Consider the following 27147-nt stretch of genomic DNA (forward strand, 5'->3'; position numbering starts at 1 on the left):
AGGGTTGGCCAGCCCTGAGTGCATTCTGATCACCGTTTAAAGGCCCGTTTCTCAGCACTGTTGCACTGAGAATTCTTTCCAGCACATGCTTTGGGGACACATTTAAACCATAGCGGGAAGCTTTTTAAAAGTCCTGGAGAGGTGGCTCAGTGGTTAAGAGCACTGACTGCTCTTCTGGAGGTCAGGAGTTCAATTCCCAGCACCCACATGGTGACTCACTACCATCTGTAATAGGATCTGATGCCCTCTTCTGGTGTGTCTGAAGACAGCGACATTGTACTTACATATGTAAAATAAATAAATATATCTTTTTTTAAAAAGCCCAGTGTCAAGGCCGGACCCAGAGCGGCATGAGTACCATCTCAGGGTAGGATCCAGGCAGCAATATTCCCTGAGTTCCAGAATTTCTCAAAGCTCTAGAGCCTGGTGCCCAGGGCAGCTCCCAGGACTCAGAAGGCATTTGACATGCAAATTCCCAGTCTCCACCTAAGTCTTAGCCCTGAGGTGAGGCAGTTCACCAGGTGCTTCTGGGCAAACTCAACTATGGTGAGGAGGAAAGGGAGGGGTGTGGGCGGGGATGGGGTGGGGGGAGGGTTGAAACAGATGTTTTGGTCTGTTCTGACCAGAAAGTTCCATCTGGTTTTAAGTAATAGGTCTTTTTAGTAAGCCCTCAAATATAAATTAAATACAGAATTGACTCTGAAATTAGTTTCCCGTGTGGAGTTATTGACTCTAAACCAATTAACATATGTTCCCCCACATAGTCACTGGTCTCTAAGAACTCCCTGACAGTAAGTGATGGCAGGGTTGCTAGCTGGTTATTTCCTTTGGAAATAAAATGATATTCATCAGCTCGGCGTCCTCTCTTCTCTGTGGCAGGGGCCTGAGCCTCCTTCAATGGTTCTAGTCACTTTGGGAGAGGTCACTGCACTCTGAATTTTTATGAGTTTCCAGATAACTCCTGCCTGATCCCCTGCTCTGAATGGGGCTAGATTCCCACTTAGTTGAGGATTCAGAAGTATGGTGTGCCTTCTGCCCTTCCCACCCCTAACAGGCCTCTGCCCATAGCAATCAGAAAGAAGAGCTTCATTTCTCATTCATGACAACTTTCTCCAGAACATCCGAGGAGAGCCACAGTGTCAGACATGGGGAAATGAGACCTAAACCCAAAGACCCAGATTCCCAGAGGCACCATGGGATGGAAGACCCAACCACCTCAGAAGACCCAGCCACCTCAGAAGACCCAGCCACCTCAGAAGACCCAGCCACCTCAGAAGACCCAGCAACCTCAGAAGACCCAGCCACCTCAGAAGACCCAGCCACCTCAGAAGACCCAGCCACCTCAGAAGACCCAGCAACCTCAGAAGACCCAGCCACCTCAGAAGACCCAGCCACCTCAGAAGACCCAACCACCTCAGAAGACCCAGCCACCTCAGAAGACCCAGCAACCTCAGAAGACCCAGCAACCTCAGAAGACCCAGCCACCTCAGAAGACCCAGCAACCTCAGAAGACCCAACCACCTCAGAAGACCCAGCCACCTCAGAAGACCCAGCCACCTCAGAAGACCCAGCAACCTCAGAAGACCCAGCCACCTCAGAAGACCCAGCAACCTCAGAAGACCCAGCCACCTCAGAAGACCCAGCGAGCTCCATTTCTATCATAAGACAAATGCCTAAGACAATTCTGGAAGGATTGACTTTGGCTCACACTTGCAGAGGTTTTGATCCACTGCTACGAGGCGCCATTGCTTGGGTCACGGTGAGGCAGAGCAGAGTACCACACAGCCAAACAGACCTGCTCACCTCAGCCTGCAGCCAGGAAGCATCGAGGGGTACCCAGAAACACCCTTTGAAGGCAACAATGACCCACATTCTTCCACTCAGCTTCGTCTTCTACAGTTCCAATGTCTCCTGTTACGTCTGTTTAAATTTTGAATCCACTTATGACAGAGCCATTGATTAAGTCAAAACATTCATGATCTAATCACCTCTGGAGAGATTCTCACAGACATACCCAGAGGTGTGCCTTGCCAGTATTCTAGGTGTGTCTCAGCCCCGTCAAGTGGACAGTCAAGACCAACCAGCCATATCCATACTCAAGACCACGGAATGTCAACAGCACTGCCTGTGTTCCAGGCCTGATCCGTGAGCACACAGCTTGGAGATGCTGGTGTTGAGCCTTCCTGTTTTACAGAGAGGAAAAAACATAGCCAAGAGAGGCTAAAGAACATTTCTAGGATCAGGTGTCCATGAAGTTACAGAGCCAGAGTGGGAGGGGGAGGCAAAGTCTGAGCACTTTCTGCTCCTTTAAGAGTGGGTTTGGGCAGGAGTTAACTAAAACTCAGAAGCCAGCTCAGTGGTCTCTATTAGTTGAAGGAGGAGGAGGAAGAGGAGGAGGAGGAGAAAAAGGAGGAGGAGGAGAGAAAGAGGAGGGAGGAGGAGGAGGAGGAGAAGGAGAAGGAGGAGGAGAAGAAGGAGAAGGAGGAGGAGGAGGAGGAGAAGGAGAAGGAGGAGGAAAAGAAGAAGAAGAAGAAGAAGAAGAAGAAGAAGAAGGAGAAGGAGAAGGAGAAGGAGAAGGAGAAGGAGAAGGAGAAGGAGAAGGAGAAGGAGAAGGAGAAGGAGAAGGAGAAGGAGAAGGAGAAGGAGAAGGAGAAGGAGGAGAAGGAGAAGAAGAAGAAGAAGAAGAAGAAGAAGAAGAAGAAGAAGAAGAAGAAGAAGAAGAAGAAGAAGAAGAAGAAGAAGAAGAAGAAGAAGAAAGAAGAAGAAGAAGAAGAAGAAGAAGAAGAAGAAGAAGAAGAAGAAGAAGAAGAAGAAGAAGAAGAAGAAGAAGAAGAAGAGGAAGGTGGTTTTAGAGAGGCAGGCCAGGCCCCATTCGTGGGACAGTATTATGTCTGGATGATATCAACTCAATAAATGTCCCTGGGTAGCTCTTGTGCTGCTGTGGGCCAGGCACCAGCTCAGATGTGTAGAGATGGAGTGTAAAGATCTTGACCTGATGAAGTTGGCGGTGCCATTCAGAATGATGCCTACCGGGTCCTGTATACCAAAGATGGTCTCAGGAACAAAGTGTGAGCTGCCCTACTAAGGGGTCTCATTGGCCAAGAATGAGTAACACCATTGCGGAGCCGGTCTGAACTGGAAATGTGCAAAGACATAAGGACAAGTGGAAAGTTCAGTGAAGGACCAGAAAGACTGGAGACATGGCGCCTGGGGACAGTGACAGTAATGAAGGGATGGAGCTGGGATCCTCAAATCCAGGGCCCACCCACAGCTGTGCTCTGCACCGGCCACTTCCTTCTGAAGGTAGCAAGGGACGAGTGAAGGCCCTCACTTGGGACTGCTGTGGTAGGATTTGCAGTATTGATGTGGAGGCCGTGGCTGCTGAGCTCAGCCAGGCACAGGCAGGGTGCTGACGGGATGCAGCTGGGGTTCAGTCAGAGCGGCCTGGGAAAGGCCCACAGCAGTGGCCCACAGCTCTAGTGCTGTGACCGGACAGCTGGGGTCAAGGCCGTGTGTAGGATTCTGAAGGAGCAGGTGTGATCACCAGGGTGAGGTTGGCACGTGAGGGAGACTGGAGGATACTAGCGTGTCCACGGTGTATAGAGCAAGGAGACGTCAGAAAGCACAAAACAGGGCTGGAGAGATGGCTCAGTGGTTAAGTTCACCGACTGCTCTTCCGAAGGTCCTGAGTTCAAATCCAGGCACCCACATGGTGGCTCACAACCACCTGTCATGGGATTTGATGCCTCTTCTGGTGTGTCTGAAGATAGCTACAGTGTACTTACATATCATAAATAAGTAGATCTTTAAAAAAAAGAAAAGAAAGCACAAAACATCTTTGCCTGGTGCTGGGTTCAAGTTCATCTTTAAAAATGACTTATTTATTCTTATTTTATGTGCATTGGTGTTTTGCCTGCACTATGAAGGTGCCAACTCACTTGAGCTGCCACGCAGCTGCTGGGAATTGAGCTCTGGTCTTCTGGAGAAGCATCCAGTGCTCTTAACCACTGAGCCATCTCTCCAGCCCCTCAGGTTCATTTTTAAATTAAGCCAGTTCTACAAAGAAGTAGCCATAGGTCTAACCCAGAGCGGCTGGGAGTTCTGGGGTCAGCGGCTGCCCCGGGGATGATGTTTGCCAACGTCGCAGTCACATGCTAGCTGGGGTGGGGGGGCACTGAGCTGCACTGCTGTGAATCGCACTTTCATGGCGATTCTGGCCAGAAATGGTGTCCCAAACACGCCTTTGCCTCTAGCTACAAAAGTCACTAAGGGTACCCAGTGGGCATATCCCACTTGGCTGCCAGGAGACTCTAGGTGATGAGGTTGGAACACCCCAAGCCTAGCGAGCTCCCGGTGGTCATTTTTGAGTTGAACTATGAGCATGATTTCAACATCTCCAGGCTTCTGCTTCCAAACAGGAGAGAAGGGTAGAAGGTGATATTTACCCCACACCTACCCTAAAGGATTAGAAGTTTTCACTCATCAGTGATCTGATGGTCACCTAGGCAAGGTTCTTAGGACACACAAAATATCTGACAGAATTCTACAGTTACTCAGAGACACTTCTCGCAACGACCAAGCCTGGGCGTTCAGATGAGCAGTCACCATGGCACGAGTGGCGTGCTCTTCAGGGTCCGGCAGTCACTCACTGGAGAAGGTGATCAGAGAAGGAAGGTTAGCACGCTCAGTACCTACCAGGTCTTCAGACTGGAGTGCTGGAAACTCAGCACACCTTCCACGGGGTGCTGTGTCATAGCGCATGCCTTCCACTCAGGGAACCGAGCTGCCCAGAGAGACGTCCGTGGAGAAACAGACCCCCAGCCTGCTCTCTCACAAATCCAAGTACCACGCCTACATAGTATATGAGGAGCAAAGCTTTGTCTGTGTCACAGTTCTGAAGACGTCCAACAGTGTGGTGTGGTGTGGTCATGCGTTCTGCATCTGGTAAAGCGTCTTGTACTGCACCACGACATGGCAAGACAGAGCAAGGTGGCCAAGGATAACCCATTATATCTATGAATGAGTGACTAGACAATAAAGGCCCTCTGTTGATTCAACTATAAATGGATTCATTTGTTCACAAGGGACAGCATCCTTATGACACAATCACATTCCAGTAGACTTCTTGCCCAACATTGTTACATTGGGAACCAGCTTCCCAACATGTGGACTTTTGGGGACACATTCCCACTATAGCAACCCGCATTGGACATTCCATCCAAAGGTGCCCTGACAGCACCTTCGGTGAGTGGTTATGGAAATCTCTGTAGTTCATTGTCGCTGTGACAAACACGGCAAGCACAAATGGCCCATGGAAGAAAGAGTTTCCCTTGACTTACACTACCAGAGCGAGAGCCCATAATCACTGGGGAGGCGTGACGTCAGGTAACCGAAACAGGAAACTGAGAGGGCACATCTTCATCTGCATACAGGAAACAGAGGGTGAACCAGAAGTGGTCAAGTCTGTAAGCACTCAAAACCCTCCCCAAGTTCTGTGTTCCCTGCACCAAGCCGTCATATCCTAAAAGTTCTACAACTTCCCGCAGCAGTGCTACAGGCACAGGACCAAGTGCTCTGTGGCGCGAACCTATGGTGGGAGATTCCCACTTAAATTACTGCAGCCACCAAGAAGTGCTGTGTGGATGTCGAAGCCATTTTCAGGTGGATAGAACCAGAACGAGGCTGCTTGTCTCTCTTTTGCTTATAATTTATATCTTTTTGAGACAGGCTCTCACTGGGTAGCCCTGGTTGGCCTGGAACTCATTCTGTAGACCCAAACTCACAGGGATCCTCCTGCCTGTGTTTTTCTGGTGCTATTTTTATCTTTTAAAGGTTTTAAAATTACATAATTTATTTTGTGTTTGTGCACATGTATGTATATGTTGGGGTCGGGGTCACTCATGTGGGGGTCAGAGGACAGTTTGCAGGAGTCAGTTCTCTCCTTCCACCATGTGGGTGGGGCAGGAATGGAACTCAGGTCGTCAGGCCCAGGTTTAACCAGAACTTTCACCCCCTGAGCAATTTGCCAGGCTATCTGCGTTGTTTATGGAGTGAGTGGACACCGTGGTTCCTTCTGTAGGGGAATTGGGCAGAGAGAGAAATGAGTGTTTGACAGGGGTTGAGTGTAGGGAAATGCTCATGCAGGCAGCAATATTAATGGACCGTAAAGTCAGCAGTGATAATGGGAAGAGGACAGAGACTCAATGAGATACACAGCTCCGTATCGTTTATGTTGATGAAACTCATCCCAGTGGCGGCCTGCCAGAGAGCGGGAGGACTGCTGAGCAGAAAGAAAGGAGATCGAGTTAGCAGCTGATTGACAGACATGTCAGTGAGACTCCTGACAGTACACGCCATGAGAGGATGTCTGCTCATCCCTGTCACCCGAGACTCTAAAGATTGTGCATGGGGTGGGAGCTAGCCAGTGAGGCTAAGAACCGTGCGCGTGGGTGGGAGCTAGCCAGTGAGGCTAAGAACCGTGCGCGTGGGTGGGAGCTAGCCTGTGAGGCTAAGAACCGTGCGCGTGGGTGGGAGCTAGCCAGTGAGGCTAAGAACCGTGCGCGTGGGTGGGAGCTAGCCAGTGAGGCTTTTTGATTCCAAGTTGCATTTTCCTTTCAGGAGTTTTGCACCGCACCAGGGAAATCTTGAAGCCCAGGATGACCCTGTCCAATTCCACGACTGTTCTGCCCTTTCTGGCCTCGCTGTGGCAGGAGACAGCCGAGCAGGGCGGCAACGTGTCGGGCCTGGCTCGCCGGTCTCAGCTCCGAGATGACAGCCGGCTGGAGGCGCTCTACATCCTCATGGTGCTGGGCTTCTTCGGCTTCTTCACCCTGGGCATCATGCTGAGTTACATTCGGTCCAAGAAGCTGGAGCACTCGCACGACCCTTTCAATGTGTACATCGAGTCGGATGCCTGGCAGGAGAAGGGCAAGGCGCTCTTCCAGGCCCGCGTCCTGGAGAGCTTCAGAGCTTGCTATGTCATTGAAAACCAGGTGGCCGTAGAACAGCCTGCCACACACCTTCCTGAACTGAAGCCATTGTCGTGAACCCCATAGCTGGTTAAGAATACACAAGCCCTACAGGTGACAAGCTGGTCTTTCTAGTCGCATGCCTGCCATGGTCTTTATTGTAGGGGTACCATTGAGTTTTTGTGAAAGATTGTGAGGGGTGAATTAACGGCGCCAGCTTTCTGAAATCGCATTCTTTCTACAGTAGACAATTGATTTATTCTGTGGCACCTGCCCTTGTCTTTGTAAATCTAGCCTGGTCCCAAACAACATAGCTTTTGAGAATACAAGCTGAGTGTTCCCAAATCTCTCGACATTAGCTGTGCTATGTGACTAAGTTCTGATGGGAGCCGTGGACATGATGAGTCCAGTTTCTAAGCAGGTTTTGAAATGAGAAGAGTGTGCTCTCCGTCCTCCCTGTCCTGGGAAGGGTGTGCTCTCAGTTCTCCTTGTCCTGGGAAGGGTGTGCTCTCCGTCCTCCCTGTCCTGGGAAGGGTGTGCTCTCAGTTTTCCTTGTCCTGGGAAGGGTGTGCTCTCCGTCCTCCCTATCTTGGGAAGGGTGTCCTCCCTGTCCCACTTGACAACACTGACAGACTTCAGGCAGCTTTGACAGAGGCAGCCAGCGACACACTCTCAGGTGGTACAGAGGAGGCGGGGTCCTCACCTCCTGTACCGCCCACTTGCCAGGTTCATAAGAAAGAGCCTTTCACCCACAGTCCCTGCAGCCACTGCTAAAGCCACGGAATCGATATCTCAACAGCCAGCACCCCCTGCCCTTGCCGCTGTGTTCACAGCCATGATTCTGCCCTCTGTCTGTTCTGTCTCCTACTCAGCCCTTCTTCCACACCTCTCCTGCATTCCTTTTCACACGCCCCGACCCCCTTGCACACTCTCCCCCATTCATCCTGCCCTCGTGTACCCTCCCCCACCCCTATTCTCCCCCCCCATGCTCGCTTCCCCCCCCCACTACCCCCCACTCCTCCCCACTCCCCTGCACGCTCCCTCCAGTTCAGTGTGGGCAGAAATTGCTTCTTGTAGGACTGAAACAGAGGAGAAAGACTCCTCCGGAATAGCGACCAGGAACAGGGTGTGCAGTTATCATCGGAGGCAAAGCGGCCACCCACCCACCCCGAAGGGCCCAGGGGAAGGTGTGGGTGTGGGACCTGGGAACAGGTGGAATGGGCGTGGCACTGTCCTTGAGGTGTCAGGTCTGACTTGTCAGATGAATTGTGTCTCTAAAAGACCCGTTGAGGCTCCAACCCCCAGTCCTAGTGAATGTTGCCTTGTTTGGAAATCAGGCTCCAAAGAGCGACTGAAGTGGGTCCTACTCTATCTAGTAGGACTCATGACCTTAAGAGGGACACACATGCTGAGACAGAGACTGGAGTGACAAGGACAAAAGCCAAGGAGAGTGGAGAACAGATGACCACTGAACTCAAAAAAGGAACAATTGTTCCTGTGACCGTCCAAGGGCATGAGGCCCTCCTAAACCCTGTTTCAAACTCTAGCTTTGAGAACACAGGACAATGCCTGCCTGTTGCTTGGGAGACTTTGATAAAGCAGTCTAGCCAGCTAATGCGGAGTCTGCCGTCCCCTCCTCCTCTCAGACCAGAAGGAACCACGGGAGCAGAGCGGAGCAGGGAGCACCAGAGCCACGGTGTGCAGCAGACAAAGGCTCCTCGGGCTACATTCCCTGAGAGCATGGGGAACCTTCTCTGGCTGCCTCCTGAGGACACAAGGACCCTTCGCACCATGACGCTTTGAAATCCCACCTGCCAGGCAAGCCTGCAGGGTACAGGTCACTCGCTAAGACACAGGTTTTGGAAAGCAGAACACAGGGTTGACTTAGCACATAGAGGCAACTGAAGTTTAATCCCCAGAACCCATGGTGGAAGGAGAAAACGGACTACAGAGAATTGTCCTCCGTCCTCCACATGATGCATAAGAGTGCACACACACACACACACACCCCACATAAAAAACAATAATAAAGAAGATTTAAAGACACAACACAGTCTAATGAAAAGCAACCCCCACAGCACTGACTGTTCTCAGTAGACACATTTGACTCTGATTCAAGTTCTTATTTCCTATAAGGCAGGGATTCCTCCATGTGTGTGTCTGTGTGTCTGTGTATGTGCATGTGTGTGTCTGTGTGTGCATGTGTGTGTCTGTGTGTGCATGTGTGTGCATGTGTGTGTCTGTGTGTGCATGCGCAGGTGTGCCAGTGTGCTTGTGTGGTGTTTTGGGGGTGGGAGGTGTCAGAACCCTGCCATGAATCACCTTCTGAATTGCTACTGTCCTCGAGCTATTTGGGTCCCAGAGTCCTTGGAACTCCCATGAACACCCGACTCCTCACCACCCGGAGGTGCCCATGGACACTTTTCCTGCTGTCCTAAGAGGCCACAAGCCTCTGAAACTGAACTGTGGCTGCTGCGTCCGTGAGCCCTGTGTAAGCCCAGCTCTGCTCCAGACAGATGTCTGCTGCCCAGACTGGAGGGCAGGTTGGAGAGGGTGCTTGTGACAAGCTTGTGACACGGTGACCTTGACATTCCTGGCACACAGACCTCCTTTCTCCGCAGGAATTCCTGTGCTTTTTAAGGCAGGGAGATCCCCAGGCCTTGGAGCACTCTGTCCTTGGAGAGGGGCGGGGACCCACACTCTGGCCTCTGCCACTCCTCATCTCTTCCTCTTGTCTCTGACAAGTGCAGGGGTAGGGCCAAGCCAGAGACCATTCTTAGCTCTTCATAGATTCTGTCCGTGTGTATCATACAGTGGTTTTGTTAGAACTGTGCTTTTTGCTGTATTACTGTTTATTTTTTAGTTAAAGCTTTTAAAACATGCTCTGGTGTTCTCTGTTTTTAAAAGACAGTATTGATCTCTTGCTGCTCTACGGCTGTGCCTGTTTGCCCGCATGTATTTAAGTGTACTTCATATGGGCCTGGTGCCTGTGGGGTCAGGGCTTATGATGGCTCTAGGCTGCCGTGTGGGTGCTGGGAGCAGAACCCAGGGCCCCTGTGGCGGAGTCTGTGATCTGAACAGTTAGGCCAGCTGTTCTCATCTTGTGGGTTATGAACAATCCTCTCATAGGGGCTCCCTGAGACCATTGGAAACACAGATACCGACATTATAACTCACAACAGTAGCAAAAGTAGAGTTTTGAAGTAGCAACAGAAATAATTTTATAATGGTTGGGGGGAGGTTTACCACGACCTGAGGAACCATGATAAAGGGTCTCGGCAGTAGGAAGGCTGAGAGGGCTGTGTTAGGCCACCTCCCCATGCCCCGGGGGTGCAGTATCCACACCCTGGGATACTTTTGGAGGAGGATTCTAAGTGTGTTTGAGGGGCTTCAAAGGCAGCCCCAGCAGCTGCTGAATACAGGATTTGGGAGTTCTGGGGAAGGCTAAGTCAGCGTGTTAGCACGCTGTGTGAGGAGGGAGAATCATGGGCCCCTCTGATCAGCGGGGAACAGTGGTGGGACTGTGCCCTTCTCGAGAGAAGCTGGGAGTCCCCCATCTTCACTTGTCGGCTTCACTCACTGGCACTAATTTAACTGTTACGCATTGTTACTGCAACTGTGACTATCATGTTATTGGTGTGTGTATGTGTGTGTGGTGTGGTATGTGTGAGTGTGTGTGTGTGTGTGTGTGTGTGTGTGAGAGAGAGAGAGAGAGAGAGAGAGAGAGAGTGTGTATGTGGTGTGGTGTATATGTGAGTGTGTCTGTATATATATGTATGTGTGTATGGTGTGTGTGTGTGGTATGTGTGAGTGTGTGTGTGTGGTGTGGTACGTGTGTGTGTGTGTGAGAGAGAGAGAGAGAGAGAGAGAGAGAGAGAGAGAGAGAGTGTGTGTGGTGTGGTGTATATGTGAGTGTGTCTGTATATATATGTATGTGTGTATGGTGTGTGTGTGTGGTATGTGTGAGTGTGTGTGTGTGAGAGAGAGAGAGAGTGTGGTGTGGTGTATATGTGAGTGTGTCTGTATATATATGTGTGTATGTGTGTATGGTGTGTGTGTGTGGTATGTGTGTGTGTGAGAGAGAGAGAGAGAGAGTGTGTGTGGTGTGATGTATATGTGAGTGTGTCTGTATATATATGTGTGTATGTGTGTATGGTGTGTATGTGTGGTATGTGTGAGTGTGTGTGTGTGTGTGTGTGTGAGAGAGAGAGTGGTGTATGGTGTGTGTGTGTGTGTGTGTGTGACAGAGAGAGAGAGAGAGAGAGATGGTATACGTGGAGGCCAGGGTCTATGTCAAGAGTCTTCATCATTTTCCATCTTATTTTCCTTTAAGCTAGAGATGTTTATCTTGTGTGCATATGAACGTGCTTACAGATATGCTCACCTCGAGCTTGCAGCGCCTAAGGGAGGCAGAAGGAGGACACCAGGCCTCTGGCAATTGTGAGCCTGCTTGGTCTTGCTCTTCACGACCTTCACGACCGACCTGTTCTGCCCCCGGCCCAGCCCCCAGCCCCTCCCACATCACAGCCAGCCAGCCGGGGCTACACTCCAGGTTTAGACCTGGACACGCGTCCACCGCACTGGCCCAGTCCACTCTGTCCCCCCACCCCATCCTATCTCACCTAAGCCACTTTCAACCTGATGGCCCAAGCCACCCACACACGCCTCTTCCTCCCCAACCTCCTCCTAAAGCGTCTTACCAGCTCAGCACCACCATGCTGAGGATGGAGCCTCCAGCAGCCTTTGAGGATAAATAGTGTTGAGTCAGCATGCCTCCTGTGGGGTGTGGTCTGGGGCTGTGTGGGAGTTACACCCAGAGGACATTGCTCCTATTGCTGTGACAAAACACCTAGCAAGAAGGAATTTGAGGAAGGGAGGTTTTATTTCTGGCTCACGGTTTTAAAAGTTAAGTATATTGTATGTGTCTGTGTGGGGGTTTGTGCTCCAAGTGCAGGTGTCTGGAGAGGCCAGCAGAGGGCGCCAGAGCCTCTTGGAGCTGCAGTTACAGGGGTGTGGGCATCCTGGCGTGGGTGGGACCTACTGAGAGGTAACTGGGTTATTGGGGGGATTAGTGTAGTTCCCCTGGCACTTCAGACAGTTCCAATGACTACAGTAATAAGAAACTGAGTCTGGGGGTGGGGTGGAGCAGGAGAAACTTAGTGATGAAGAGCCCGTGTTGCTCTACAGAGGACCGGGGTGTGGTTCCCAGTGTCCGCAAAGTGGCACAATTGTCTACAACTTTGGTTCTACTTTGGGGGTCTGTCTGATACCCTCTTCTGGTCTTAGGGGACTCCAGGCACATATGTGGTTCATACCCACACACCCAGGCAAAACACTAAAATAAAACTATCATTTTATATAAGGAGCAAGAGCTGCCCCACCCTCCCTCTGTCACCTTATCTCAACAAGTCATGTCTCCCTCTCCATCCACCACCGGACACAGCCGTGGGGACCCTGCCTGGAGGACGAGCTAATGAAGCTTCCTGATCTTGGGTGTTTGGCTTCTAAAGCTTTGAGACAAATTTGTCATAACAATGGAAACCAAACAGAAAATATAAACAGGAGGGGACCCTGCCCAGCCTCAGTGGTGCAAATGGTAATTCCTCCAGGGTGGTCCTGACCCAGGGAACGCCAAGGTCCTGACCTCACGATGACACGCTGCGCCAGGCTGCCCTCAGCTGGTATCCTGAGAACACCTCCTGTCTCTGACCTCAGTGTAGGAATGGACATCACAACTCCGGTTTGTCACTTATGTTGCTGCGACAGGATGTGGCCCGGAATGGCGGATCTGCCCGCCCTACTTGTCAGTGATGAAAGTTTCAGAGCCTCCCACAGGCCCGGGGCTGACCCGGAGGCCTGAGGGACATTTCTTCACCTGGCCCGGAGCACCGTGGTGATAGTGAGTGATTTTAAACTTCTGCAGAGGAGACATGTCAGGCAGGCAGCGGGTTCTGTGGAAGTAAGCAGGCTAGGAGTGTGGAGGCGGCAGCTAAGGTTCAGGGAGCGAGCGTCGAGGCCCCTCTGCTTTCTTAACCACCAGCCCTTGCCCGCTCGGGCTGCGTCCTTATAGCAAGGGCTCCTGGTGCTGGGCGGAGGGAACAAGATGGCCATGCAAGGACACTCACAAGGAAAGCAAAGACTTGGGGAGCACTGTGGGGGAGGGCGGAGGACTCTGCTCTGATGCTTTTATTTTCCTATACATGAATCGTAATGATTTTGATATTGCTTAGTATTGCCAAGTTATCCTAAAAGTTGGTCACTAGAAGTATCTATCCTGTAAACCTAGATGTTTCCTTAACTAGATAAAAAGTGGTCCTGAGTTAACCAGGCCATTAACAAACAGGATCCCAGCAAGGAGGTGGATGCAAAGTCCCAGCCCTAACCGAGGAGCCATTTGCAATCAATACCTGCTGGGAAGCTGAACAGTAATCGTCTCCAGTGGGCTGCCACACAACCACACAACCACACAACCACACAACCACACAACCACACAACAGGGCAGGCCCGCAGGCCCAGGTATATGGCCAACACAAAACCGACTCCATGGCGTGTGTGTATGTGTGAGCGAGCGTGCACATTTTTTGATTCATTGGTGTATTTTGTCTTACTGGAATTTGAAAGATGTTTCTTTTTCTTTCTTGTTTTTGAGAGGGAAAGCATAAAATTTGTTGGGTAGGAAGGCGGAGTGAATCTAGGAGGGATTGGGGGATGGAAAAGAATATGATAACATTAAATTATTATAAAAATAATAAAATAGAAGATTAGAGAAAAATAAAAAAGATGATTAAGCCACAAAGAGGCAGCTTGCGAATGCGAAGAATGCTCTCGGCCGTCACTTTGCCCCTTTAAATAATATTTGGGTGGGTGGTCGCCGTACACAGCACTGCGTCATGTGCTTTGTGTGCACCCCGCCCCATGCCCTTCTTTCCTCCCCTTGGGTCCCCAGACAGCTTTGCAGTTTGCTTAAAGTACACACCCATGTCTCTATAGAATCCAGGAACCACAAATGAGAGAAACCTATAGTATTCGTATTTCTGAGGGTGATTTGCTCACTAAATACAACTACTTCCAGCTGCGTCCATTTTCCTGGAGTCTCCCCAACCTTTCCAGTAAGCCTGGATGTTGGTCTCCTCCGGACACTTTTGAAATTCAGCAGTTTGAATGAGGGTTAGCAAGCACCTGATAGGTTGAGAAAATGGTCAGAGACTCCGTCATCTGAAACGACAGGCCAGGCGGCCTATCTTGAGTCCTCATCAGTGGGTGACTCTAAGCGACATAAATACTAGGTCAGGCAAAGGGAGATAAGAACAGCCCGAGGGCATGACGACCCAGGGAGTGTACACAAGCCCCGGGTGGACTGACACCTTTGGTTCCTTCTTGCGTGTGCAGCCACTGGGTGCATAAAACGGTCTAAATGTGAAAGGGACACAAACAGAGCGCAGCGGTCCCCATGTCCACCTGAGGCCAGGAACCTAGTGGCCTTGAATCACACAGATTTCCAAAAATACTGGATTTCTACAGGTGCATTGGACCTCTGACTGTGGCTGCCCCCTGGTGGCAACTTTGAGGATATTTCTCTAAGCGCAGAACTCTGAGCTGTGGCTAAGGGTTGAGGTGACCCTTTAGCCCCCGTTGGAGGGCTGACATTCTGATGAACCACAGTGCTTAGGAGATGGCGCCTACTGTCCAGAAAGAGAGACGCCTCTCCAGGCGCGATTTGAGACAATTCCTCCATGCAGGTTTGGTGCTAAAACCTCCGCCCCTTCTCATCGCATGGATGACGCCGCCATTCTTCCAAGCCCCCCCCCCCCCCCCCCCCCCGAAGCTAACCTCCTGCCCAGGCCTAAGGACCGCGCAGCCCCGCCAGGGACCACTGTGCTCTGCCTGGAGAGAGGCTCCACAGCGCTGGCTCTGGATGAGCTGAGCTGAGCTTTCCTCTCAGCCACTGTAGTCTCGCCAGCGCTGACATTTCAAGCGCATGTCCCTGTGCCTGGCATTTTTGCATGGTCTTGGGATCAAAATTATGTCCTCACATTTCAAGGCAACACTTTGCCGACTAAACTGCCTCCCCAGCTCCTTCCTGGACTCACACTTTCTTTCTTTTCTTTTCTTTTTCTTTTCTGGTTTTTTGAGACAGGGTTTCTCTGTGTAGCTCTGTGTAACTCCTGCTGTCCTGGAACTCACTCTGTAGACCAGGCTGGCCTTGAACTCAGAAATCCACCTACCCCTGCCTCCCAAGTGCTGGGATTAAAGGCGTGAGCCACCACCGCCTGGCGGACTCACTCTTTCAAAACATGTCACTCATCATGTGTGATAGACAAGGAAGCAGGAATGAGGGAGAGGCTCCTCGAAGCACCAGAGACCAGGAAACAGTGGAGCCTGGCCTTCACCTTACACACATGTACACACCCACACAGCACACACCACACATCACACACCACACATTACACACCCACACATCACAAATCATACACCACACACCACACATCACACACCACAATCCACACATCACACACTACACACCATAATCCACACATCACACACCACACACCACACATCACACACCACACACCACACACCATAATCCACACATCACACACCACACATCACACATCACACACCATACACCATAATCCACATATCACACATCACACATCACACACCACACATTACACATCACACACCACACACCATAATCCACACATCACACACCACACATCACACACCACACATCACACACCATACACCATAATCCACATATCACACACCACACATCACACACCACACATTACACATCACACACCACACACCATAATCCACACATCACACACCACACATCACACACCACACATCACACACCACACACCACACACCATAATCCACACATCACACACCACACATCACACACCACACACCACACACCATAATCCACACAGCACACACCACACATCACACACTACACACCATAATCCACACATCACACACCACACACCACACACCATAATCCACACATCACACACCACACATCACACATCACACACCATACACCATAATCCACACATCACACACCACACATCACACACCACACATTACACATCACACACCACACATTACACACCCACACATCACAAATCATACACCACACACCACACATCACACACCACAATCCACACATCACACACCACACATCACACACCCACACATCACACATCACACACCACATATCACACACCCACACATCACACACCACACATCACACACCCACACATCACACATCATACACGACACACCATAATCCACACACCATAATCCACACACCACACATCACACACCACACACCACACATCACACATCACACATCATACATCACACATCACACACCACATATCACACATCACACACCACACATCACACATCCACATATCCACATACCACACACCACATATCACACACCACAGACCATACATCACATATCCACACATTATAGATCCACACATCACACACCACATATCACACATCCATACACTATGTATCACACGTCCACACATCACACACCACATATCACATACCACACATCACACATCACACACCATACATCACCCTACACATCACACACCACACACCACACATCCATATATCCATACACCACACACCACACATTCACACATCCATACACCACACACCACATACCACACATCCATACACCACACACCACATACCACACATCCACACATCCATACACCACACACCACACACTACACATCCACACATCCATACACCACACACCACAATCACACACCACACACCACACATTGCACATCCACACATCACACACCACACATCATCCAGCACACATAGCATATCCACATACAAATACTACACCCCACAGGGAAAACAAACCCAAAAAAGTGTCTATGGGCCACAATTCCAAAAAATACTTATGATCTTGTTCCTTATAGAAAACACACGTGCTGACCTGTAATTTGGAGCCATCTGGATTTTTTTTAACGACGTAGCCATGTAGGACTGGCCTCGTGGTGGCCACGTGATGCATTTTCTTAGGCGTGCAGCAAGAAAGCCACAGTGAGAACGCTGTCCACCCGGGGGAGGACCTGGGTGAACATACCTCACAGTCCTTCCTTCGCAGAAAAATGTATCACTTAAGCACAGACTATCAGAGTCTGGGTGGTGTTTTACATGTGTGCACTTATGTGGGTACACGTGCTTGGGATTTTCCAGTCTTTAAACTATTTTTATTGCAAAAAAGTATTGAAACTTTGAGCTGGACGTGGAGAATCCCACCTGATTGTTATAGCACACTCTCACCACAGGGGGGCAGAGCATTCGTGGGTACGGCCTCGCTCGCTCCGGGGTGCAAGAATTCAGGTCCAGGCAGGCTGCGTGTGCGGCTTACCTTGCTGTCTCTTAATTCCCTTTCTGGGGACAGAATGTTGCTTACACAGGACATTCGGACAAGAAAATGTAAGTCAGGCACACAGACAGAAGGGTAGGGGGATCGCATTTAAAATGCTTAAAAGCAAGAATTTGCTGCATAGGCAGAAAAAACAGATTCTCCTTTTCCTTGGCTAATTACCAGGGGATTACAAAACAAGTCACTTGAAAGCATGTAGTCTGCAGGCAGCAACAGGAGATTTTTCTTCTTCCAAGGGTACTTTTGCACATACAAGAACATGCCATGTTTGTGTGCAAGCAGTGGTCTAGCCCACACCAATCTGCACGATGCTTAGCTTTTCCTCTTCCTAAGCAATATATGGAAGATTGTCCCGCGGTGCCCTGCATCTTCCCTGTTCTATTAACACCTGCAAAGGGCCTGGCTGGAGGGAGTGTGCTCGGCCCACAGCCCGGTCCCCTCTCCATGGACACTTACGTGGTCTCCAGTCTCTGGCTGTTACTAACAGTGGGACAAAAGCCACATCTGCACCGAGGTCCCATAAACACGCCCGCCCAGACCCTACCTTCCCAGGAGACATGTGATGGGCTAGCAGGGGTGTGCGCTTCTGCTCTCTGCCCTGGGTGATGGTAATGCTAACGGTGACTTCTGTGAGCGGTTGTGATGTGCGGACAAGGTTCTGAATGAGTGCCTTTCTCAGCGGCAAGCAGTGAAATATCTGTACGCGTTCATCGGCATTCATGTTGCTATTATCTGTAGAAAAGACTTGGGGGGGGGGGATTTGAAGGCTTAGCTCAGCATTAGAGCATTAGCGCGTGCAAGGTCTCCCCAACACATAGGGAGGGAGGGAGGGAAGGCGGAAGAAAGGAGGGGGGGGAGGGAGGGAGGGAGGGAGGGAGGGAGGGAGGGGAGAGATAGGGAACGACTTTTATCTTCCCTTTCCTGTGACAGTGTTCATATCCTCAAATCTTCTTTCTGCTGAGTTGTGCTCAGTGTCGAGTCTTCTGAATATCGCGACCCTGGGCAGCGCATCTCAGGGCCACTTCCCTGTCTTGCTCTTATCATTTATCGTTCTCCACTCTGCATAATATTTTCCATGAGGAAACTTTTAGTTCTTATGAAATTAATCCCACCCCCACTCAGTGTTTGTTTATCTGTGTGTGTGTGTGTGTCCAGTGTGTGAATGCTGTATGTGTGTCTTTCTGTGTGTATCTTGTCTCTTTCTGGTGTGTGTGTGTGTCTAGTGTGTGAATGCTGTATGTGTCTCTCTTTCTGTGTGTATCTTGTTTCTTTCTGGGGTGTGTGTATGTGTGTGTCTACTATATGAATGATGTACGTGTGTCTTTCTGTGTGTATCTTGTCTCTTTATGATGCGTGTGTGTGTGTGTGTGTGTGTGTGTGTCCAGTGTGTGAATGCTGTATGTGTGTCTTTCTGTTTGTATCTTGTGTCTTTCTGTGTGTATCTTGTCTCTTTCTGGTGTGTGTGTGTGTGTGTCCCTCCCTCTCTCTGGATCACCTCCCTTAACTTACGGACCATGTTTGAAAAGGTCACTAGATCTGCAATTATTAAAATGAATCTTAGTGGGGTTGGAAAGATGGCTCGATGTGAAGCACTAGCTATAACTGCAGAGGGGACCCCAGTACCCCACAAACAAACCTGCATAGCACCACGTGCCTATGATCTCAGTCTAGGGAGGCAGAAAGGCAAACAAACCCCTATGGCTTGCAGGCTAGTCTGTCTAGCCGAAACAGGAAACTCCAGGCTCTAGGAGACCTGGTCTTAAACTATGAGGCAGAGGGGCTGGAGAGCCAGCTAAGTAGCTAAGAGCACTTGCTCTGAGGTTGTGAGGTTGTGAGGTTGTGAGGGCCAGGCGTTGGTGGCCAGCTCCCAAGGCACTCACTCCCTTAGGGACACCTGGAAGCCCAGCGCTGGAAGGGACAGAGACAGGAAGATTGTTGGGGAGTGCCCAGGGCTCAGGAAGGGACCCTGCCCCTGTGGAATAGGTGGGGGATGGGTACATCAGATGCCCTTGGGGGCAATGGGTCCCCTGCTTCCGTGGAGCAGGTGGGAGCAGTGGGGTACTCCAGATGCCCTCTGTGTGCTTGATCAGGCACGTGCCATACACCCACAGAGATTTGTACACAGATAGTGTGGTGTTTTGAATAAAAATGGCCTCCATAGGCCCACTGGAGGTGTGGCCTTGTTGGGGAAGATGTGGCCTTGCGGGAGAAAGTGTGTTTCAGTCACTTCCTGCTGCCTGCTAATCAGGATGTAGAACTCTCAGCTAGGCTCCAGCACCGTGTCTGCCTGCACGTCACCATGCCTTCCCACCGTCATGATAATGGACTGAACTTCTGAACTGTGAGCCAGCCCAATCAAATGTTTTCCTATATAAGAGCTGTTATGGTGTTTCTTCACAGCAATAAAACCCCAAGATAGACAGACAGACAGACAGAGACAGATCTCTTTTTAAAAGATCTAAGGTGGGCAACAACTGAGGGAGTTCTTCCCATGTCAACCAACGAGGTTGTGGTGCACAACACACACACACACACACACACACACACCTGCATCCCTAAGATAACTTCAACAGAGAATTCTGTGAGTGGGCCAGGACACACACACACACACACACACACACACACACACACACACTGCTCCCTTGTGGCTTTTATCTCTAAGCCGTGTTGGATCCACTGACTCTCTTCCCCTGGGAACCAGCCTTGCCTAGAGTGGTGACAAGTGAGATTTTCATTTCCGCAGATATCAACCCTGTGTCCCATCCACGCCTGGGAATTCTTTTCTCCACCGGTGTGCGATCCCCTCTTCCCTCTGTGACATTTCCTGAACACCTTTAGCCTGTGTCCAGACGATCTGGCCCCGTTGATCTGTCTGCCTGTTTCGATGCCAGAGTGTCGTTCTTTCGGCGGGGTGCTCTCACGATCTGTAAGCCACTCACAGTGGTTTTGTGTCATTGTTTCTCTTCCTGGAGTTTTCTTAGCTTTCTGTGTGTGCTCAACTTCTCTGTGTAAACCTTGTGTCCTTAAGTTATTACTTTAAAAAAATCATTTATTATGTAGTTATTCCTTATTTCTTATTAGAGAAGTTAATCCTCTGCTCACTTAATACTTTTTTTTTTTACCCCCAGGAAATCAGCTCTTAGATTACTAGTTTTTCTGGGTTCTAAAATCTTTTGCTAGTTATAGTCACTCTATCAGTTTTGTTCCTCTAGAGCACCCTGGCCAGTGCACCCACCGGGTCCTCCCAGGAGACTCTACACGCCGTCCGGGGCCTGTCCCTTCCCGCTGGACATCTTCATCCAGGAGACCCTCATCGAAGAAGCTGGTGACTCTTGGCCATGGAGTTCCCTGTCCCTGTGACACTCGGGCACTGGCCACGCCTGCGCCAGGTGCAGAACAGGAGCCATCCGGGCTCGGAGCGGGCCAGCCAGGTGGAGAGAGAGCGTGCCCTGGCACCACACACTTCCAGGGGCCCTGGCAGGGCTGGCGGCTTCCTCAGCCTGCTTTTTGTTTTTGTCTGTTTGTTTTGTTCTTTTGTTTTGAAAAAGAAACTCCTTTGATTTGGATCTTTATAACCGGCCACAGACAGACTGTGCTGTTTCTCCTGGGTTACAGAAGATTTGCTCGGACCTTCCAGTCAGCTGAAGAGAGAGAGCTTCCCCCCTTGCAGCAAGCTAAGTTTCTTGGGATTGCTCTGCACTGTTTGGGGTTTCAGGTTAGCAGCTGGTGCTGCCTGGGCACACTGGGACTGGGACTGAGAAGAGGGAGCTCTGTCACCTGCCCCTCTCCCCTCTCCCTACTCCAGCAGTGTCTTGAATTTGCTCCCGGAACGGACTGTCAAGGTCAAGACTCGTCAAGGTCAACATCTGCTTATGGAGTGTGAGTAGCGAGATGGGGCGCTCTGGCTCTGGGTTTATTTCAGGTCATTAAGAGGCATCGGAGGGCACACCTCTGCCACAGGACGCATTTATCCTTTAAAACAGAACCACGTCTACTCAGATAGCCAAAACACAGTTTTGTAATCAGCGATACAGTTAGCTTCTTTCATATTGAGATCGATCGGGGCTGGTTTTAAAGCTATTGAATGTATGTGGCCCTTAGCTGGGTGTATTTTATTCTGTGCTTGAATATAGAACAGCAGTCTAGCAATTTCTAGAAATCACTGTGAACTTATGCATCTACTGTAAGTTTAAATAAATTCCATGGCACTAATTAAATTTTACTGTATTCTTATGGTGTCGATTTGCTATTTAAAAAATAATAGTAATTGTGAGATTTCCCCCTTGTGTTCCTCCAGTGTCTCAAACCATTCTACCAGCAGTGGATAGGGTGTAGACATGCTTCTGAGTGCTAAAGTTATGCGATGCTAATCTCACTGGTCCTGAGCTTTTTTGGGGGGAGGGGGGGTTTGGTTTTTTTTTTTTTTTTTCGAGACAGGGTTTCTCTGTGTAGCCCTGGCTGTTCTGAAACTCACTCTGTAGACCAGGCTGGCCTCGAACTCAGAAATCCACCTGCCTCTGCCTTGCAGAGTGCTGGGATTACGGGCGTGCGCCACCACCGCCCGGCTGAACCTGAGCTTTGACACTCGACTTGGAGATTCACATTTAAATATTTGTTTATCCAAAACGAGTAAGTAAGTGAGAGAGCCGCTGGCCAATGCCCAGTGAGCCCTGGCGGCCCTCGTGCGGCCCTGGAGGCTGCGGTGAAATCAGCAAAGTCACCGGAATATGCCTCCTCTGACTCCCTCAGCACAGAACGGTTTTGAGTTAAACAGCAGGCTGAGATCTTAATCTTCTCGCCAGACAAGGGCACACAGTGTCTTTACCCAGGGCCATCTCTCCAAGGAGAGCAGAAAAGACAACTTGTACGCTTCCCTTTTTAAAAGTAAAAAACAAAACAAAAAACTGTGCCACCTAACACCGAGTTCACAGATGGATGTGCCGCGGAGAGTCCAGCCCCTGCCCCCAGGTTCCTTCTTATGGGGTGACCAACCATGTCCATTTCCTGTGGACTCCCTCTTATGTCATTGCTGTTCTTGAGTGAGTGGTTATGGGGCTGCTGGGAGCCAGTGGAGCCTAAGAAAGAACACCAGGTCCTTGGAGGAGTGAGTGACCTTGGAAGGCGGGCACTCTGGGCATCCAGCAGCTGCTTCCGTTTCTTGGCCACACCAGAATTGTATGTTTATGCACAAGTCTTTGCACACAAGCAGAAGGTACCGTGAATACCTGAAGAGGTCATGGGTCCCTCCTGGGAGCTGGAGCTCCAGGGGGTCATGAGCCGTGGGTGCCAGGAGCTGAAGCCACACCCTCTGCAAGAAGACTACGCATTCTTCCCTCTAAGCTATCTCTCTGGTTTCCTGCACTTTGGTTTTCTGGCATGCAGACACGTTCAAACAATTTTATGTGGTTATATTTGATAATGTTATATCAACTATTCAAAACCTTGGTGTTTTAAACTGTTACTTTTTGAAAAAGAGGGTGGCATGTGTGTTGGTGGGTTCCTGCCTATCGGACATAGAAAGCTTCCACTAGCTGATCCCAGCACTCAGCTCTCCACGGTTTAGTCATGGGACTACACTCTTGGCCTAGGACACTGTCTCATCTGGGCCTTTCTGTTTCCTAGCAATCAAGTGGACACCCCAAGAAGCCTTCAACCAGACCCAGTCTGGCTCCTTCCTGCGTGACCCCTCGGAGGGGAAGAACAGCACCAGTTCCACCAGGACCCTGAGGCTGCCAGACGCAACCAGCGCCGCCTGGTACATCCTCACCATTGTTGGCATCTATGGGCTGATCTTCGTCTTCCGGCTGGCCAGCAACATTCTCAGGAAAAACGAGAGGTCCTTGGAGGACGTTTACTACTCAAACTTAACTTCTGAACTCAAGAGGAAAGGGCTTCAGGGCAAGGCGGGCCAGGGTTTGTCACCGATCTCCAGCAATGCAGACGCCCATAGTCCCCAGCAGATTGGCCTGGAACCAAAGTGTGAAGACAGCAGGTTCATGGGGACCCAGGTGGTCCCTTGAAGGTCAAGGCCGCCACACCAGTATGGGGAAGCCATTAAAGGTTTGCAGGTGGTACGGTTTGGGGCCTGCCTATCATCTTGAGGATGGATCTTAATCCTGGATCAGGGCAGAGTGAACATTGCTGGCCGTGGACAGCTAACAGGGTGTGAACCAACCACAAGCAGCTTGTCTCCAGGTGACAGGGTGTCAACGATCACCAGCTGCTGTCTTCAGGTGACAGGGTGTCAACAGTCGCTAGTTCTTGTCTTCAGGTGAAGGAGTATCACTCCTCACCAGCTGCTGTCACCAGGTGTTTCTGGTGTGATAGGAGGAGACAGTAGAATCCACAGGTTGGAGGGACCGGGGTTCTCAGAGGGATTCGAGATACTCCTGGGACAAAGGGGTGGCTTCTTGTCATGGGACGAAGGCTGAGCTTGAGGTCAGATGCTCAGGATTGACATCCGACTTCTGGTGATTGCATGCATTCTTTTTTTTTTTTCCTCCAAGACACGGTTTCTCTGTGTAGCCCTGGCTGTCCTGGAACTCTGTAGACCAGGCTGGCCTCAAACTCAAAAATCTGCCTGCCTCTGCCTCCCAAGTGCTGGGCTTAAAGGCGTGCACCACCACTGCCGAGCAATTGCATGTGTTCTTGAATGTCGGTCACTCACCTGGAATATATGGGTGTTAGGATTGACTGTCCCCAGAAGTGACTTCGTCCATTGAATTTAGGACCAAAGTTGTTCATAGCAGAAGCTAAGAATTCTTCATTTCTTTTTTTTTTTTTCTGGAAGAGTCTGGTGCACTAAAAAAAAGCATTCATTTTGGATTCAGGTGTTCCAGACTCAGGTCTGGGCATGGTGAGTTTGTTCTGATGTCTGGGAACTTGTAGTTGCGCTTCTCTGAACACAGATAGGTCTCTGGGTCACTCGAGAAGAGTGCTGCCGGCCGGACATACTGTGTGTGCGCGCTCTAGCGAGACAGTGCTCTAGTGAGACTGTGCATGTGAGTGGGCTCTGACATGGGAAGCACACCTAGAAATAGAGGTGTGTGTCAGTGGAGGCGACGGTGTGGAGGCTGAGGGGCACAGCTAATGCTGCTTGTGAGGCAGCGGTGATGGCCGCTGTGGTGTTGACAGGTTTGGGACCTGGTGCTTCTCAGAATTTGGCAAGTCACTCCTTTGCTTTTTAAATTGAGTTTTACTTAGACCTCAGACTTAACTATTGTTAAGTCTCTCTACTTTCCTGTGTACACATACAAGCACACTCACACAAAAACACACAATCACACATAATTCAATCTATATCTGCATAGCTATGTATGTCTTTCTATATGTATATATACATATATATGTACATGCATAGATATGTATATGTATGGTGTATGTACACACACACACACACACACACACACACACACACACACACACACCACAGGATCTCAGAGGAGCAGTGGGGAGGCAGGAAATCCTGGCCAGACATTAGGGGTGTGATGTAAGGCTTCCCGGGGACTCAGCACTTAACACCTACAGAATGAGGAGCCTCAGTGGATCACAGGACACCATAGCCTCTCTGGGTTCTGGGGTGTCCACAGCACATGGACACCCCATCAGTCAGACTCTCCCAAGCCTGGCAGGGGTAATGCCGGTGTGGGATGCTCGGAGACTGTCCTACCGGCTACAAACTCGGTCAGGAAAGTGTGCATGTGATGTTCCGTAACAAATTACAACAGAATTGAGAAAACTGATTGACACACTGTAGGACAGGTTGGAAAATGAGACATGCCATCCAGTGTCTGCAGTCACACTGTAAGCAGAAGCTCCTGAAGGTTTAACCCAGTGAGAGCAGTCAGCACTGTGTGCTGTCGAGCCTGCCGTCCCGTGTGTACACAAACCCTGGAGTTCTCCGGAGAATATTAACTCTGAAATTGTCACTTGTCAGGAGGATGCTGGGCTGTCTGACCCACAGCGTATCCCTCCCAGGTTGTAAAACCCAGTCATCTCCTGCCTTCCACACATGTGGCTGCCAGTGTCTGTTTAGGGATGGTCGTGTTAGAGTCTCATCAGTACATAGGCGCCAAGGAGATGCCTCTCCACAAGGCCAGGCAGGCCCTTTGTCCTACCACCCTGACTTAAATGTTACATGCAGTACACTAGAAAGTTTAATTAGTGGAACCACACATAAAACAGAGGCCCCTAAGATCCCACTAGGGCCAGACAAGATTTCTATGTCAAGGAGTGAAGGCTGATCTCATCGTCTGGGGGGATGACAGAACAAAGTCTGGCCCCTTAGAGCCTAAGTCCCCAGAAGTCCAGAAAAGAGCCCCAAGGTTTACAGGTACTCATAGGGCACTGGCCATTGTAGTTAGTTCTGCATAGCTGTGAGAAAAATACCCAGAAAGAATAATATAAAGGAGAAAAGGCTAATTTGGAATCCCAGTTGCAGAGGGTTCAGCCGGAGTTGCTTGGTTCCGCATACTTGGACAGAGCATCCTAAGGGTGGCAGCCGGGGAGCGCGCCTTCCCCTCCTGGCAGGCAGGATGCGAACTGATGGGGGAAGAGGGACTGGGAACAAGGTGAAACCTTCAAAGCTCACCTCTAGGGAGCATTTCTTCCAGTTAGCCCCACCCTCCCAATTTTATACCATGTCCGAAATGTGCCACCATCTGGGACAAAAACCTACAAAACGTCAATCTGTGAGGACGCGCAAAACCATAGCACAGACACACCTTGGAGGCAGCAGCACCGTGATGGAGTACGCTGTTTGGTCTAAGCCCAGAGCAGGAGCTGGCAGGGATGCCTCTGGGGGACTGAACACACCAGCAGAGGGCAGGGTTGGCTGGTGGAGGAGTGGGGGCCATGAAACCTGTGTTGGCAATCACTGAACCATTACGGCACAATAGAGGGAGCAGTCTCTCACAGTACTGGTACAGGTGCCAGCCTTGCCCACCCTCTCACAGCCTCCACAGAGGAGGTTCACGGAAGCTGAGGCCCAGGGAAGCTAAGAGACTTGTAAACTCTCACCCAGCCACCAAATGTTTTAGGGCCAAGTCTATCCAACTCTGAAGCACTGCGATGTGTCTGTTACCTCTGTCCGGGTTTGTTTTCTGGTGCTATGGTGAACACCGTGACCAACACAACTTGGGGTAGGAGAGAGTCTATTAGGGCTCACACTGCCAGCTCACAGCCTGCCACTGAGGAAAGCCAGGGTAGGAACTCAAGAGGGGATTGAAGCTGAGACCAGGACAGCATGGCTTCCTGGTTTTCCTGGCTCTCGCTCACCCAGCTTCCTTACACAGCTGGGGCTGCTTGGTCAGGGATGGTGCCGCCCACAGTGGGCTGGGCCCTCCCCCATCAATTATCCACCAAGGCAATCCCTCAGGGCCCTGGACACGGGCCATTCCAGCCTGGCCAATCCCTGAGTATAGACTCTTTCAGAGGACTATGTTCTAGGTCTGTCCCTGAATAAGTAAATCCAGCTTTCCCAGCCTCTGTGCTGCATCTGGGGAGAGGTCTTGAAGATGGGAAGATGGTCCTTGGTCCTGGTCAGTTCTGGAAAGCACACCTTTAAAACTAATTGTTTTCTTTATAGGGTTTCTTCCCCACACCCCCCCCCCATCCTCCTCCTCCTTTTCTTCTGAGACAGAGTTTCTCTGTGTAACCGCCCTAGCTGTCCTGGACCTCGATCTGTACTTCAGGTTGCCCTTAAACTCACAGAGATCCGCCTGCCTCTGTCTCCCACATGCTGGGATG

At 50.4% G+C, this 27147-nt stretch overlaps 2 protein-coding genes across 2 annotated transcripts; both read left to right on the top strand.

The window, feature by feature from the left end:
• The first annotated feature begins 6656 nt into the window (after window positions 1-6656).
• On the top strand, window positions 6657-7097 carry Kcne1 (potassium voltage-gated channel subfamily E regulatory subunit 1). The gene has a single exon (XM_052159117.1). The coding sequence runs from the start codon at window positions 6657-6659 to the stop codon at window positions 7044-7046; it is 390 nt and encodes a 129-aa protein (XP_052015077.1). The 3' UTR covers window positions 7047-7097.
• A 12293-nt stretch (window positions 7098-19390) lies between these two features.
• Window positions 19391-23619, top strand: Smim34 (small integral membrane protein 34). The gene is made up of 3 exons (XM_052159092.1): window positions 19391-19458; window positions 20649-20725; window positions 23023-23619. Exons 1-3 carry the CDS (start codon window positions 19391-19393, stop codon window positions 23418-23420), a joined length of 543 nt encoding a protein of 180 aa, XP_052015052.1. The 3' UTR covers window positions 23421-23619.
• The last annotated feature ends 3528 nt before the right edge of the window (window positions 23620-27147 follow it).

The sequence above is a fragment of the Apodemus sylvaticus genome, chromosome 15 (genome assembly GCF_947179515.1).
Source record: "Apodemus sylvaticus chromosome 15, mApoSyl1.1, whole genome shotgun sequence".
Lineage (NCBI taxonomy): Eukaryota > Metazoa > Chordata > Mammalia > Rodentia > Muridae > Apodemus > Apodemus sylvaticus.